General features: G+C 40.0%; 1 protein-coding gene across 1 annotated transcript in view; it reads right to left on the reverse strand.

The window, feature by feature from the left end:
* The window catches only part of ADGRG7 (adhesion G protein-coupled receptor G7), a 26,648-nt gene that overhangs the window by 3,520 nt on the left and 6,308 nt on the right, over positions 1–16,820 (reverse strand). The window contains 10 exon segments of the mRNA XM_042866830.1: positions 289–370; positions 1,479–1,637; positions 2,881–2,994; positions 3,079–3,197; positions 3,951–4,042; positions 4,773–4,928; positions 7,484–7,593; positions 8,423–8,554; positions 12,330–12,437; positions 15,456–15,589. Of these exon segments, the coding sequence (XP_042722764.1) occupies positions 289–370; positions 1,479–1,637; positions 2,881–2,994; positions 3,079–3,197; positions 3,951–4,042; positions 4,773–4,928; positions 7,484–7,593; positions 8,423–8,554; positions 12,330–12,437; positions 15,456–15,564 (1,181 nt within the window). The 5' untranslated portion in view covers positions 15,565–15,589.

Raw genomic sequence — 16,820 nt, forward strand, 5'->3', positions numbered from 1 at the left:
AATTTCAGCTTCTGTAAAACTGTCAACAACTCCCATTTAAAGCCACAGGAGATCTTGCAGGAGGATTCAGGGCAGATGTAAATCCAGCATCCCACACTCTCAGTGAGAAAAAGCTGCAGTTCCTTACAATGAAAGTTAAGTTTGAGTAGAGAATTTTGCTTTTTTTTTTTTTTAGTAGAGGCACTTAAATATACAAAATAATATACTAACAATAAACCTGGAATGGTATTAATAATAAGCCATCACATAAGGTATACGATAGCAGGTATTGTAATGACACAAACTTACAATTCTTCCTGTCAGTAGTTTAAAGCTTTCCCTTCTTCATAAGTAGCTCCAAGTGTTATTGCAACTACTACAGCAGGGACCCCTAATTAATAAGAGAGACACTGGTTTGCTATTGTTCAGTTGCACAGGTGTGCCTTATCTCTATTCTACATAAATAACTTCTTGTCTACCCCCTCCTTCAGCCCTGCTGTAGATCTTCCAGACTGCCAACTATTGGCTGTGCTCTCAAAGTCTGAAAAGCAGTGAGTCAGAATTGTGCTCTTTCGGAAGCGCAAATAGTATCAGGACAATGAAGAACCTAATGCTGGAGAACAGTGATGTATTGCCAGGCAGCTTTCACTGAACATTTTCTGAATTGCATGTGCAGTCTAAATTCTAGAAGTTTTAGAGAAATTGTCTCTGCCTCCACCCAAATGCAAAAAATAATAATTAAAAAATCAGGCTCTGAGCTGCTTGGTAGATGCCACTGGAAACAACATGCTGAATACACAATGTGGAAACGGCAGGTAGTCTTGTGTACTGTATTATTTTTTACTTTATCTCCTGGGCATCTAACTGCATTCTTCAGTCCTCCAAATAGTTTCCTTTCAGCTTGCTGCGTTGCTGCTAATTGGTATTACTTTTTTAAGAATGCACTCTTATTAATACATAATATTGTATTATTACATAATATTGATACATAACATTAGTATTATTAATATTAATATATCTCAATATTATTACGTAATAATAATACATAATATGTAACAAATTATGTAAGTCAGCCCATGCTTTTGGATGCATGCAAGGCTCTGGTGGAGGTCATGAGGCATCTCAGAGAGAGCTCAGTTAAGCATTTGAGTCTATAAATGCAATCACTGTATCTGAAAAAAAATAAAAAATCCTGTAGTTGACAGAAACTGATTGTTGAATGCCTTGAGTATTGTGAAGATTTCTCCTGCATGCAGTAGACGTATGTTGCTGTGCTGGTGAATGAGCTCTTGTTTTCAGTGCTGTATCAAGGCAGTGAAAACAAGCTTAGCTTATAGCAGTTGAGTAAACTGTAACAGGGGATTATTTATTAAACCATATTGTCTAAACCAGAGATAACAGTTCCTCACTACTGATCTGCTATGTTACACCTCTCTCTGTCTGTACTATGTACCTATACTTTGGTAAGAGTTGGAAGTATTTGCAACTTTAAATCTTACCCCATCCGATTGCTGACATGGTTACAATGAAATGTCCAGGAAAGGGTTTCATGGTTCTAAGCAGCAGTAAGTATAGTTGTGCAGAATTGAGTGCTGTCCACATAAACGTTGCCAACAAAAAGTAGTGCAGCAGGACAGCCACAACCATGCACCAGGCATCTATATAATTGATTGCATTCTTAGTTTTCTACATTTTTTTATCATGAAAGAGTAACATGATTTTATAGCTGTGTCACAATTGTGCATTTAATACTGAATAATTTATATATTTTTTAAAAGCTGTGAAATCAGTTGAACCCTCTTGAGAGAGGTGTTACAGGCATTATGATAAAGACTGTACATGATCACACTAGTTTTCCACAGGATCATTATCTACATCAGTGAGCAGAATGGATGGTGATCTGTTAATGAGCTCTTCCACATTTGTTTTATTCTCGTTGCTGTGTATGTGAGGCTACCTTTATCTCCTTGACTCTTTTCTATCTCAGATGAGAGGACTGCATTACTCATTTCCCTGTGGGTTGGTATATGAATGACGTTCAGCAATTTGATGTCTAAGTGATTAGCAAATTTCCCCTTCATTATACTCTTGTGTTATGATGTCTAATGTTACTGTCACTAAACAGAGAGAATAAGAACACGCCTGCTGGTTTCAGGTACTCAGTCTGAAACTCCTGCAGTTTTAGCACGACATAGTCGCAGCTGTACATAATCAGTGTTCTGCCAAATCATACACAACGAACAAAATTGGACATGCAGAAAACAATTGTCCTATAACTAGCAGACAGGTGTTGTGTGCCTGGTAAGAAGGGTAGGACTATAACTTGCCCGAGACTCCCACTGCAGGTTAACTCATCATTAACCCTTGCCAGCAGCTTCAGTGGAAAATGAGGAACTATACCTTTACAAGCACTGCAGAGTGTACATAATGGGCATCTGGAAAAATCCTGCATGCCTTTGAATACCATCACGACACACAGATGTGAGAACCTGACAGTAGTAATAATTTCAGTTGAAATGGCTGATGACTTTGTATTTCAGACCGGGTATGTATGTACTAGATTTTGAACTTTATGTCTGCAGAGATTTGGTCAAAGATTCATTATGTTCTGGATTTTTAGAAAACAAAAAAGTGGAGGAGGGGGGTGGAAGAAAACAAACATGAAAAGCTTTCTGGCCATTACAGGTACATCTGCATTAATCTATAAATAAGATCATCTAGCTCGTTTGACATGTGCGTTTTTGTGCCATTATATATGGTACCAATATACATTAAAACATTGTTAGAAAAAGTTTACATTCAGGTTCAGTTTTTTTTTAAAGTTATTTCCAAAGCATGTTTTTTAGGGAATATTCATTCAAAAGGTACCAGGTTTAGGTTTCAGTAGCTGAAAGAACTTACTGTTACTTTTAATATTGAGCAGTATCTGGACTTCAGTACTGAGTTCACTAGTAAGCCCAGGGACGTTTTCCTGTATGTCTAGTCTTGTTGATGGAAAATATGACAAGGTTGTATCTGGAAAAATAAACAACATCTGCATTAGAATTTATGGTACATACCTCCTTCTCCTTGTAAATCTAACAACGTGCCCAAGCTTACCTCTCTGTGCCAAAGACAGAACTGTAGAGGAGTTCAATTTCAGTGGAACAGACTGGGCTGCAACACTGGGCTGAGTGACGTTGCCCATCAAAGAAAATTCTTCCATTGTTTTTGTGAGACTGCAATACAATAATGAGCGGAAAAAAGTCACTTCTAGTTGTCACAAGCAGCCATAGGCTCAGCTCCCTATCTGATTTGATTGTCTGGCATGTCAGGTAGAGTGAAGAGGCTGTGCGTGTTCTCTCTAAGAACAGGGAAAATTCTGTACTTTTGAAGTCAACAGAAACATTGCTTTCTAACATCAGGAGAAGCAGGATTCAGTCATACATGCACCTGGGAATGGGGGCAGTGTGAAATCTGGCATACAGTCAAGTATGAAACAGCTTGTTAAGTAAGTCAGAAATTTCTAACAAGCGCAGGAAGTTTGTCCTTTGTGGAGAGGGTGTTGGTAGCTTTCTCTTTCCAGGAATTGCAATAATACTTCAGACTTCTGTGAAGTGCAGTGAAATAAAACGGAAATGTTTTTAAGTGGCAGAATACCAGCTAGTAGGTTAGTCCACCATGTAAACCCCTATCTGTCCACAGGTAGTACTGTGAAACTTGAATAATTTGCCAAAACTGCTGATGACCAACCAACCAAATTGGAAAATTCCAAAAGTCTCCACTTCTCTGTCCCCATTCTTTATCCAAAGCAGGAAAAGTCAGCCAAAACTGTTGGTGTAAATTTGCTGAACCAATCAAATTGTACACTGGAGTTGAACACTGAAGAAGCCTTGGTACCTTCATGATGATTTTCATTCTGAAACACAAGGGAAAATGCTGTTTGCTAGATCTAATCAAAAAGGGCAAAAAAGGGCAAAGGCTGAGGTTACCTTGCTGTAACATTGACAAGATTATTGTCATTGAATTCTGTTTTGTTGGCATCTAAGAGCTGACTTACTATAGTCAGAACTGCCACAGATGCCTGAGTCAAGAAGAAAAAAAAAGAGTACTGTTCAAAAGCAATTAAAATAAAGAATCCCTTGCTTTACAGTGAGTGTCCGACTTTTTTGCTTGCCTGAATCATACTGAATGAAGAGGAATTATCTTGGGCCACATATAAAATATATACTAAAGTTAATGTATATAAATATAAAAACTTTTTCAAAACTTAAATTCTTTATTAAAACATTGAAAAGAAGAGAAATAAAAACATAAAACTAGGGGGGGTCGGCATGTATGTGATATCTACATAGTGCACTGGCAAAGTAAGAATGCAGTAGACATCTCTTGAAAATACATGCTCCACATGCTGTGGAGTAAACAAAATAAAGGGTGTAACTAGAGAGAATATAAGCTTAGAGCCAGTGGTTCACATGTACCACACTTTTATTAACTTAGACAGAGAAGATTAAATGATGAATTTAAACATCAAATGATGCTAGTATTAGAATTCCAGATATGGGCAAGTCCATATAACTGATAAAACCAAATTTACATTCTGCTTTGGGAACTGAAGCAGCCGTGAATCCACAAAAATGCACTCAGGGCCACTGGATCACTAAATGGCAAAATGGATGCATTCAGTTGTGTTGTTATGTAAAGTTAATTGGAAGCACACTGGAGAGAGTTCCTTGTGCTGACGGAGGAGAGAGAGAATCCGTATCCCAAATATTAAGCCATTAAAAACTTTTTTCTGTCCTATTAATGCTCACCTGAGTATCTTCTGAAACATTTGGTTTTCTTAGAGTCTGCACTGCAATATTCGCAGCAGCAGAGATGTCCTGCGTTGTCAGTCGACTGGGAATGGAGGTAAGGATCTGAGGATTACTTGCAATTGCTGAAACACTGCTGGTGTCTGGAGTTTCCACCTGCCAGGGAAAAGCCATTCAGCAGAAAGAAAATAATAAAAGGAAAAAAGAATCACCATTTTCATAATATTCTTACATAAAATCAAATTATACATGTAGAAAAAGGGGACTCTGACGATGTCTTTCTCCACTTCTTCCTAGCAGGTGACTGCAGGCAGTAATAAGGCCTCCTTGAGCGTCTGAGTTTGCAAACTTCTGTCTGCCTTTCACTATCCCTTGAACAACCAGAACTGGATTTTTTGAAAAGCCACCTGAAGAACTAAGAAATGTTATTCAGAATAGCAGTGCGTCTTAGCGCAGCACTAAAAAGCTGCACTGAGGACATAGTCCTCACTTCAGCACATTGTAGGGCACTGAATTGGTATAAACATAAAAAAGGAAAAGATATTCCAGTGCTGGGGGTAATAACAAGAATTTTTAGAAGCTCTGGATGGATCTGGATGGAATCAGTCACTTCAATGTGCAGGGCATAAATATCTGTAATATCTCAGGCATGCAAACATACACAAAATAAGGCACTATCTGTACATTACATGAAGGCATAGCTGGGTGACAATAAGATTTAAGGGTGTGGAGAAGGTGCTAATCATCAGAAGAGTATTTTTCATAGGTTATGGAGATTGACAGTGCACCAAGTCATCCCTTTTCTAAACCGCTAAAAGCTGTCAAAAACAAGTTCAATTAAATCATGCAAATTTGAAGTTTCTACAGCTCAGAGTGGTAGGAAAGAAAGGTTAATGTGTTGCATAGGGAGGAAAGACTTCTTTATCTGTAATTACCAGGGATTTACTATTGATACTTGATAACATCAGGATGTGCACCACGTACGTTGTGAACACGTATGCCACTGTTCTGAATTGTAGCATCACTTTGTATTCATGCTAAATATTTGCACTGCCAGGAATAAAGCCCTTTTAAATCCGGCCTGTGGATCACTAGGATAAACATCTCTTTGACTCCTAGCATGCTATCTTCAGAACCTGGGCTGGTCTAGGTTCACTAGATGGCAGTACAACGTAAAAAATCATAACAAAACTCAAAATCACTGATAGCAGCAGAACAATTTTATTTTTGCAACCAAACATATACCTGTATCTTATTAGTATTATAAACAGCTGCTACTAATATACAAATATGTTGCTGCCCAGATAGGCTATGGAGTCTCCTTCTCTGTAGATATTCAAGAAGCTTTCCTGTGTGACTTTCTGTAGGGAATATGCTTTAGCAGGGCATTGGACTTGATCTCCAGAAGTCCCTTTCAACCCCTACAGTTCTATGGTTCTATGATTCCATGATTCTGTGATATTATTATGCAGAAGATTTTACTTGTGATCCATTTAATGAAAGTTATACACTGGGAAATTATCTTAGTCTCAAGGATTCAAGCAAAAAAAAAAAAAAAAGTCTAATGAATAATCATCTCTCCTAGAACTGTAGCTGGTATCTTTTTCTTTTTCCTTTTTCCTTTTTCAGTTGGAACTTGTAATAGGGAATAGAAGAGTAGAAGCAGAAGAGGAGCAGTTGCCGTTTGTAACATGCATAATTGTGTTCAGTGCCCTATGTTTTGGGGTATGGTAGAGCTAAGCCTTAAAACAAAGCATAAGGGTTTATGGTTTTATCATGAGCAGCTTATCATTCATCGAGTTATTGAGGGACAAGAGTGTTTCATCCATGCTCAACTTTTCATGGGATTGAATGGAGATGCTTTGCTCTTAATGAAGAAAGGCTGAGTGAACTGGGTCTGTTCAGCCTTGAGAAAAGAAGGCTGAGAGGGGACCTGATCCAGGTCTATAAATATCTAAGGTGTGGGGGGCAGAATGGCGAGGCCGGACTCTTTTCAGTGGTGAGTGGAGACAGGACAAGGGGAAACAGCCAGAAGCTGCAGCATAGGAAGTTCCGCACAAATGTGCACAAGAACTTCTTTACAGTGAGGTGACGGAGCACTGGAACAGGCTGCCCAGGGAGGTGGTGGAGTCTCCTTCTCTGGAGATGTTCAAGACCTGCCTGGATGCCTACCTGTGCGACCTGCTGTAGGGAACCTGCTTTGGCAGGGGGGTTGGACTCGATGATCTCTGGAGGTCCCTTCCAACCCCTACAATTCTGTGTGATTCTGTGTGATCCTGTGTAATCCTTCCTAACAGTGTTAGCACCACTGTGTTCTCTCCCACTAGTCTTCTTGAAATCCCTTCCAGTTTCTCCTTAGTTCAATATCCTGGGTCAGCTTTGCTTCTACACTGAGGTGTTTGCTGTGAAATGGGAACTTGAGGGAGGAACTTCCAGGCTGGTTAGGTAATACAAAATGGGATGCTGTGTTCAGGCAAAAATAAGCAAAATTAAACAATCACAGTTGGAAAAATGCCATTTGCAAAAGCAGACACTTCCCAAGAATTCCTCTGCAAATACGTTCATGGTTGGTTTTTCTTTCTGTAAAGTTTTAAAAAATGTAACACAAATACACAATCCCTGCTCAAGTACCTATTGCATTTTTTTTAACGTGATGCTGCACAATCTCTGCTGCTCTTTAAAGAGCATGCTAAGATCTAATTGAAGATTACCTGTAATGCTAAAGAGTCCAGATTTTCATTACAATTCAGAATTCTGGGAGTCTCTAAAACTGGAATTATTCCCTTTCTGGAACACAGCCGGACTGCAATTGAAGAGTTACCTGTAATTTTGTGAAAAACATTAAGATATGCATTTTGTACAGAAGTGTTTGCTTACATGCACATGACTTCATTGGGAATTGAAATTGTACAGTGGGTGTGACTGTGTATCTGGTGTTATTTGCTGTTTGCATATAAAACATTTATCTCTTGGGATTACAAGTGCCCATCAATCATTGTTCTTTTTCAGACACGTTTTGCACTCAGACAAGAACTTGTCAGAGTTGCCGAAAATACTCTTGCCAGATTCAGATAGGTATTAATATGCTAGAGCTATAGAAACATGGCTTTTAAATCAGAGACAGAAATCAACATTAAACCATCTGATAAACTGTTCATCATATCTTGAAAAACATACTCCAAATATCACAAAAAAAAAAAAAAAAAAAAGGGTCTTGTGGAGATCCATGCAATAGGTACTCCTCTGAAAGGTCTTGAAAGCTGGTATATGCCACTGCAGTACTCTGTACTTTCCAGATCTCTTCTGTGAGAAGCCCAAATCTTGCTTTTTTTCCTGATTGAAGTGATACCACAATGTAACCACAGTTCATGGAAAGTGTCCTGAATCCTAATGTTAAGTAGTAAGTTATATCAAACACTTGTTCTTTAGTGACATGAACTGACTCTCAGCCAGTTTCTGAACAGGTATGTGTATCGTATCAATTACATTTGAGGCAGAAGACTGTGTGGATAGATTTATGCTCCTGCTGCCTGAGCTCTGCTTTAAGCAAAGAGCTCTGATCTCTGATCTACTGAGCTTATATCTCTCACAAACCTTACATTTGCCTTTGGGAAGTGAAAGAAAGTGAAAGAAGTGAAAGAAACACATACCATTCACAGTGTTAGGTTCACACTTCTCTTTGGAGCTGCTGTATTTACCTACAAAAATCCTTTCAAAAGTAAGGTTTTTTACAATGTTTTCAGAAGCATTCACTGTATAAATGCTGTCTTCACAAAAGTTAACTGTACAGAAAGAAAAAAAAACATATTCTGATCAAACATTTTTAATAGATGGAGCAATTTTCAAAAATAAAATGTTATACATTTTACTATGTATATTATGTCCGTGTATAAAATATTATACATGAACAATAGAAACTCACTGAATCTTTGGCCTGAAAGGAAATAAATGTCTGTTAAATCAGTTAGATAAATGTTACCTAAAACCAAACTGCTGTAAGAGATCTTGAAGTCACCAAAGACATAAAAGCCCATAACTTTTACTACCTGCACTATTTTCACTGCCTCAGTCCTGGTATATTTGAAAAAGTTGATAAAGCTTCACTCTCAGAATCTTGCTACCTAGGCATTAATTAGATCTCTAACTTAATGCCACAAAACACAGCAGAGGGGGGGGACAAAAATCCAAATTTACTGCGAATGAGACTCCAACAGTTAATGGAGTTTCAGTCTTAAAACAGTTTCAGTCTTTGGTGACTGAAACATGATGTCTTAGACATGGTTGCTGGAATGGGAGGTGGAAGTTCAAGAAGGCTCCCTCATGTCACCCCAAACCCCACACTTTTGCCAAACGCCTCATATTGGTGCTTCTACAGGCAGGATGGTAGATGGTACAACTTAGTAGATGTGTGGCCTGACCCAATATGGCAGCCCATTGCATCCTAATTTCATGCCACACTGCTAGAACAATGCAAATTGACCTTGCAATGTTGCAAATGCTTGAAAATATACTACAGCATGGTCTTAGGATTTGCAGCATCTTGTACTTGCTAACTTTTATTAATTGAGAGCACAGTTCAGGTGATTGTCTCCCATTAGCAGATATTAGACAAAGAGTATTTATGGTCCTGAGAGGGCTTGGGAGACTTGGAGCCCCTCTCTATGTTCTGGCACTCATTTCTTTGCTAAGTCACGTAACTTTTTGTGGATCTTATTTTCTATAGGTTCTGCATTTCCTCAACCAGCATTCTCCTTGTCTATACTCATGTCCCAAGTGCAGAGATCAGCATTTGCCTTTGCTGGCTATTATGAGGTTTTCACTGGACTGATCCTCAGATTTCTCAAGGCTCTTCTTTATTGAGGTGAGAGCTAAATGGCCTTAATTTGCAGCAAGGGAGGCTCGCATTGGGTATTAGAAAAAATTCCCTCTCAGAATGAGTGGTGAGCTGTTAGAACAAGCTGCCCAGGTAAGTGGTGGAGTCACCATCCCTGGAGGGTTTCAAGAAAATGGTAGATGTGGCACTGAGGACATGGTTAGGGGGCATATGGTGCTGACAGGTTGGCTGGACTAGATGATTCAGTGATTTTTTCCAACCTCAACTACTTTATGATTCTATGAGACTCTACCATTGTGTCAACAATACCTCCACATCATTGCAAGTTTAATATTGCTCATGGATTTGCTGAGAGGGCATTCTGTGCTATTATTCGGATTGTTTATGAAGATATTGGGCAAAGCTGGCCCTAGAATCAACCAGCAGGTTGCCTTAATTTTCCTGTATGTCAGTCAAGCCATTGATACTACACTTTGAGCTCAGCCATTTAGTTTATTTCACCCCAGCAAAAGGTCCATTCACCCAACTTGTACATTATCACTTCCCAAATGAGAATGCTGAGGGAGATAGTATCAGAGGCCTCACTGAACACAAGATGTCTTATATCTCTTGCTCTCTGTTGTTTGCAAAGCCAGTTATTTTCTACAAAAGGTAATCAGGTTGCTCAAGCTTGAATTGTAAAATCAAACTGACTATTCCTAATAATTCTCATCTTTCATGTGCATGAAAATAGACTCCAAGAGAATGCAATCCAGAATCTTCTATGTTCTGGTGAAACTGACTGGCTTATGGCTTCCAGAGTTCTGTTTCTTTAAGGATGGGCATAATGTTGATCTTTTTTCAGTTTTCTGTAGCCTCTCCTATTTGCCATGGTTTTTCACACGTGACAGCAGCCCCACAGTGACATTAGCTAGGTCTTGTGGCACTCTTGCATGAATCCTGTCTATACCGATGCATTTGAATACTTTTGTGGTGATGCTGCCTTGCTTCTGACAATGAAACCCAGGAATGTGTTGCTACATTCGTGCATAAATGCATATACATTCATAGATGAACACCTATTTATCTTGTGTCATTTCAGCTATTCAGGTCTGAATGTGTTTTTGGCTGGTTTGTATATGTACTTACACTACTTAGTCTTTGAATTACAGGAAAGAGTTCATCTGAAATAAAACTATTTGATGATTTTTTTTTCCCCACTGATGCAAATCTCAAATTACTGCAAATATTCTGAATTTATAAGTAAGGTTGGTCCAGAACTAAATACAAAAATGAGCAAACAAACAAACAAAGTAGGAAGAAAAGCAGGCTCTTTGGTATGACCTGTGACAAAAAGAGCCGAGGTATGTACGAAAGAAATGAAATATGAACCAAGATGAATATTTTCATTAGGACAAATGTAATTGGTTTACAAAAGTTTTTTCGCCCCATGTTCTCTGCTTTTTCCTTCTGGCAATAAGTCATCACCTACCCAGCCCCACCATTTCTCCTTTCAACTTCCTTAACACCCTCTGTGCTGTTTTTCCACACTCTTGATGCTCCATTGGGCCCCCGTTCCTCACTGTTATGTCCTACATTCATCTTTTGATTTCCAGTACATATAATACACATCTGTATTTTGTCAGTTGCTAGAGAGGAGGCAAATGTCATGGATAGTTGGGAGTGGCTAGGAAAGACTGACCAGCTCATTGGCAAGTTGAATTTGTCAGGAATGGAGAATAACAGACAGATGGGCACTATAAACTTTTACAATGTACAGTAAATCAAATACAGAATACCCATACCCAGGAGTGGACATTGGAAATTAGAATTAACATCATGATTTGTTTCCAGTGCTGAAATTCCAGATGATTTCTCTGAACTATTTTGCTCAAACATTCCAATGCATCATGAACCCATCCAACCCACCATTGTTTGCTGGCTGCTCTACCCAATTCATCACAAGGAAGCAGTATGGCAGACCTGAAGTTTCCGTCTACCTAGCAACCTCACCAAGAATATTTTCCTGGATAAGCCACAGACCTTGCAGCATCCATCTGAAAAATAGAGTGAGTTCATTTGACAAAGGTACAGCTGCACAGCTAGCTATGTGGCAGCCTATCTGCATGTCAGAGTGGTCACACTGCAGGTTGTTACTTCCAAAAGTGTGTGCTGGCTGGTCTTACCAGCCCTGGTGATCATCTGGGAGCACCCCCTCCATTTACACCAGCGCAGAAATGCTATGCTGTGGCAAAGAAGCCTGAAATGGGAGGCAGCCAGGCCAGTGCTACACCAGGTGTCAGAAATCTGACTCACCCAAAACTTGTGGCTGTAGTAGCAGGAACTAAGGAGACTGCAGTCCCCTCAGTAGTGCAGAGCTGAATAGCGCCCTCTTGGCACCAGCAAATCCAGAGAGAGGAATACTGGCCCCTGAGATCTGACTCAGATTTTCAAGTCACTGTGATGTTGAAACAGAGGAATTCAAACAAAGGCCAAATTGGCTAGAAATAAACCACAGACAGCTGAAACCCATAATATCTTCCCCAGATATATTACTCATTCAAAAGAGTGACAGAAGTGGGTGAAATATACAGCCTCACCGAGCAAGACGAACCACATCACTGCTTGCACGCCTGACCCTGCTGAGCAGTGATGAGGAGACAGGAGAGGAGTCATCAGCCTCCCAAAGCAGAGGGAACTACAGACATAGCACCATTTGCTGGTGCTGCCTTGCTTGTACTGACCTATATCACAAAATTGTCCAACCCACTCGTTGGGGCACACACAGGCTCTATCCTGGCAGAATCCACCATTGAGGCAGAAGCAAGGAGGTACCACAGGTCCTGTAGTTTCTGTGTAAATAAATTATCAAGATGTAGGTAACATAAGTAAACATAAAATATACATGCATATGAATAATTTGATGAGAGGAAGAAACAAATAAGATGCTGATTTATTTGGATCTTCATCTAAAAAATGTTTCATTCTGTGATCCACAGGCTAGCACATACTCAGCCACTAGTTCATCCTTATCCCCAGTAACAATGCCGTGAAAGTGTAGTCAAAGGTTTCAGCAATTAATCTGCATTCGCACAAAGACATAGGCAGAAGCTGTTCTGTGTAGCTGCCAGAAGAGCAGGAACAGTATGGGCTTCCAGTCTGCAAGAAGCTCAAGCTGTTGAATATGTGAAAAGCCCAAATTGCTTCTGCAGGATTTCACAGGAACAAGGGGGCAAAAAGAGGACCACAGATTCCCCTGACTCAAACTGGTAACAAGCAGAGGATAATCAGACATCCAAGAATCACAGAGAGATATTCTGATTTAGGCCAGGAGCTATGAGATAACACAGATGAAAATCCATGCTCTGGTCTCAGCCATAGCTTCTATTCATACTCCAGGACAGGTGCCAATTTTCATTCTGTCTTTTGGCAAGAATAGAGGGCTTTGTCTGAAGTAATCATTGCACTGGCTGCTGCTGCTTCAAGAAACAAAAAAAAACCCAGCATATATGCAATAGCAGTGAAATTGCTGATCTCAGAAACTTCTGCATATGCCATGATATTGACAGTGTTCAACAAGCTCTGAAAAAAATGTAGGTTTCTCAAAAAAAGACACTGGAAAATCTTTAATGACTAAGGAGTGTTCTGCAACAGAAAGTGCAGTAGAGAAGTCATTGGTGGATCTCAAGCTTTGAGAGATGGCTTGACAACATGGGGAATTCTGCATGAACCAAGACTTCCTCTCAGTTCATCTCACTCAGTCCAGAAGTGGAGGGTAGAGTTTGGAGTCCATCTGTAACATTCACAGTGAACACAGTGCTCTGAGGCACTTTATTCCTTGAAATTATACAGAAAGATGAAGCTGAGGCCTACCAATGGATATGACATTTTAGTGTCTGTATTTTGAGATGCTGGCAAAGGGAATAAAGCCAGAAAATGTAAAAGTTAATAGTGCCGTCAGGAACACGTGTGCTATTGTATATTCCTCATTCCTCACTAAGACTGCTTAATTTCTTACATTTTAATGGGATTCATATAATTGGAAAATTATTGCAAAATACAGAGGATCTGCCACATGGCTGGGGTAATTCAGTTCTTGGCAAGCATTGCTCAACTCTTTCTCATGTTGCTGCTATTTAGTATTTGTATTTCCGTCTGCCTCAGCTATGTTTCAGCCAGATGTCTATGATGCTAGTGGAATAACATCTATGGACAGCTAGGTAATGTCTCCACCAGCCATCAGTTGTCCAAAACAAATGGTTTCTCCACTGGAAATCTTACAAAAAAGGAAGGGAAACTCATGCAGCAGTTGAGAGCTTGATGGCCCCACCTCAGCATTTGCAGAGAAGGGCTCTGTGAGCTCAAATTGGGTTGATGTTTGAACTGCTCATGCTCCATTGCTCTTTTCTGGGGCAACATAGCAGAGAAAGAGCAGGCCTTACAGTGGGATCCCTTTAGGCCTGGAAGCTTGCAAAATACTTGGGAATCTGTAGCACAGCTCCAGGCCTCCGTCTTATTTGTTGAACTTGTGCCTGAAGTAAACATGGTATACAGAATCCCTAAAAACAAAGCTGCAGGAGTGCTGCCTTGCAAATGCATCAGATTCTGGGCTGTCTACAGGAGAATAGGGGAAGGTGATCAAGCAGGGCAGCCTTGGGCTGGAAGCACTGATGGTAGTACTTCTACAGTCAACAAGGCTATCAGAATCTAACTTTCATAACTACCCTTCACACAGTAAAACTCTTGGCCTAAATAATAGTGGCATTGGCTTAAAAATGTAGGGTTCTTCTGTTTTTATTTTGAGTTTCAGAAAACATATTCTTTTTATTTGTCTTTGGCTTTTAAGTTTTGCAGAAATTAATCATTGCAAGAACCACACTGATTTTGACTGTATATATATTTAAATCAAAACTAAGATTGTTGCATCATACTACATCATCAAGACCTTTATATTTTGTCATGTTTTGTTCTTAAACCAAACATCCCGGGAACTGTTAAGGCTGATACTTGCAGTTTAAGTTTGGAGAAAGAAGAAACACTACTCCATCTATGCACAGCAAGTGCTGCATCACGTGGACATGAAGATATCCTCCATCCTTGAAGCAACTGCAGTTTACAAATTAAGCAATTAATATTTACTTCTGTGTCATTTTGTGTGTTTAGGTGTGTTCCCTCCCTGCAAACATCTGATAAATCACCTGAAGCAAATATAACCTCATGAGAATGTAAACTTTTCTCTATTCCTCCTCTCAGCCTCCAGTTACATCTGAATTTTTGCTGAGCAAGCAGCAAGGAGTAGCTGATTCTTTCTATGAACTATATTTCTGTATATGTCTATGCATGAATTTGTATCCTATCAATTTATTGAGTATTCTGCTGAAAGGAAACCCCAGCAAATTTTCTGCTTTGAGTTCGTACAAGGAACTTTTCAGAGAGTACAGTGACCTGATTTTCAGATATAGAATATGCAAAATGGTGTTTCCTACATTCCTTCCACCAAGTCTTCTATAATGCAAATTGTAATGATGTCATGGACAGGTGCTATACAACACGTTTTGTTTATATGGTGTTCCTTATCTTGTAAAGCTACCTTGTAAAGATAGTAACACTTTAAAGCATTACCAGCCTAGAAAGAGATTTGTTTCTACCTTTTGGAAAGTAAATCAGATTTCTACCAAAAGAGTGAAAAACATTCAAGACAATTCTTCAAAGCTGTGTCAGAGAATTAATTGAAGAAGACAGACATTTCCACCTAAAATGCCCAGGGCAGGGATGAAGCTAATAGTAATCATGTTTAAGCACTTCAGAAAAAGCAAAAGAAAACAGAGACCTTGGATACAGCTCAAATGGTGCAGAACTGTATTTCTTACCTTTGTGAAACCTGACGACAAGCTGCCAAATGCACAGGGAACAGAGGGTCACAGCCACTGCACAGCAAGCAGTCCCAAGTAACACTCTCTCCCAGTGGAGTGAAGGCATGTTGCGGTGCCAAATGTCTGCTCTGCTATAAAATTATATTACACATCCGTAACCGTGATGGATAAACCATTAACTGCTACTTATCTACCGCTAGCACTTTAACCTTTTTGGTTCCATTTAGGGAAGAAGAAAAAAAAAAAGGCACAAAAACACACATATTTGTAGAGAAGTAGCACATCATTATTTAAAACATTTTTCACACCACAAAATATCTCACTCATCAAGACATTATATCTCAAGTATTCTTGTTGCTTGGAGCAGGTACCCAGCTATGCTTGTACTAACAAAGCCAGAGCCCATTTAATGTGTGTGTCAAGCCCACAGCCATGCTGGTGGACCTCTCCTCACTCCCAGCACAGTACAGCACCCCAGTACACATCAACAGGGTTTCTGGTCCCCAAACCAGACCTGCCCAAGGTCCCAGGACGCTGCCTGGCATGGCTGTACATGTACTGGTCAGGGTGTTAACACCAGAGGCCTGTCAGGGCCACCACCAGAGTGCTAATAGCAGGGAAGCCAGGGGTCTGAGGAGGGAGGCTGGAGAGATAGAGGAGGAGGTCTTCCCCTGGTGAGAGGAAATGGAGATGGAAACGCTTTATTATAAGTGTTTATAATAAACACTTTATTATAAGACTTTATTAGGGCTGGCCAACAACAGGCCTTGGTGTTTAATTTCAGGAGCGTAAATGGCACCTCCATGCCATGTAATTGGGAGAGGTGGTGAAGCAGGGACTACTTAACAGCTGCCCCTACCTCTGCCCAGGCTGGTAGCTGCAAATCACTGCACAAGGCCTGTGCCCATCTGACAGGGGGTGAGGCCCTGTCGCACCATGATGCAAACACCAACAGTAAATAAGAGGAATATAGAATCATAGAATCTTTTGAATTGGAAGGGACTATTAGTGGTCATCTAGTACAACTCCCCTGCAAGGAACAGGGACACCTACAGCTACAGCAGGTTGCTCAGAGCCCAGTCCAGACTGGCCTTGAGTGTCTTCAGTGATGGGGCATCTGTCATCTCTCTGGACGACCTGTGCCAGTGCTCCATAGCTGCTCTTAACACACACACACACAAAAACAAACAAACAAACAAAAAAAACCTTTCTCCTTGTATCCAGGCTAAATCTCCCCTCTTTCAGTTTGAAACTATTTCCTCTTGTCCTGTTGGAACAGATCCTGCTGAAGAGTCTGCTCCCTTCTTTTTTATAGCCTCCCTTTGCATACTGAAAGGTCTCTGTCAGGTCTTCCCAGAGTCT

Source organism: Lagopus leucura, unplaced genomic scaffold (genome assembly GCF_019238085.1).
Source record: "Lagopus leucura isolate 7727_CA_CO unplaced genomic scaffold, USGS_WTPT01 Super-Scaffold_100001, whole genome shotgun sequence".
Taxonomy (NCBI): Eukaryota; Metazoa; Chordata; class Aves; order Galliformes; family Phasianidae; genus Lagopus; species Lagopus leucura.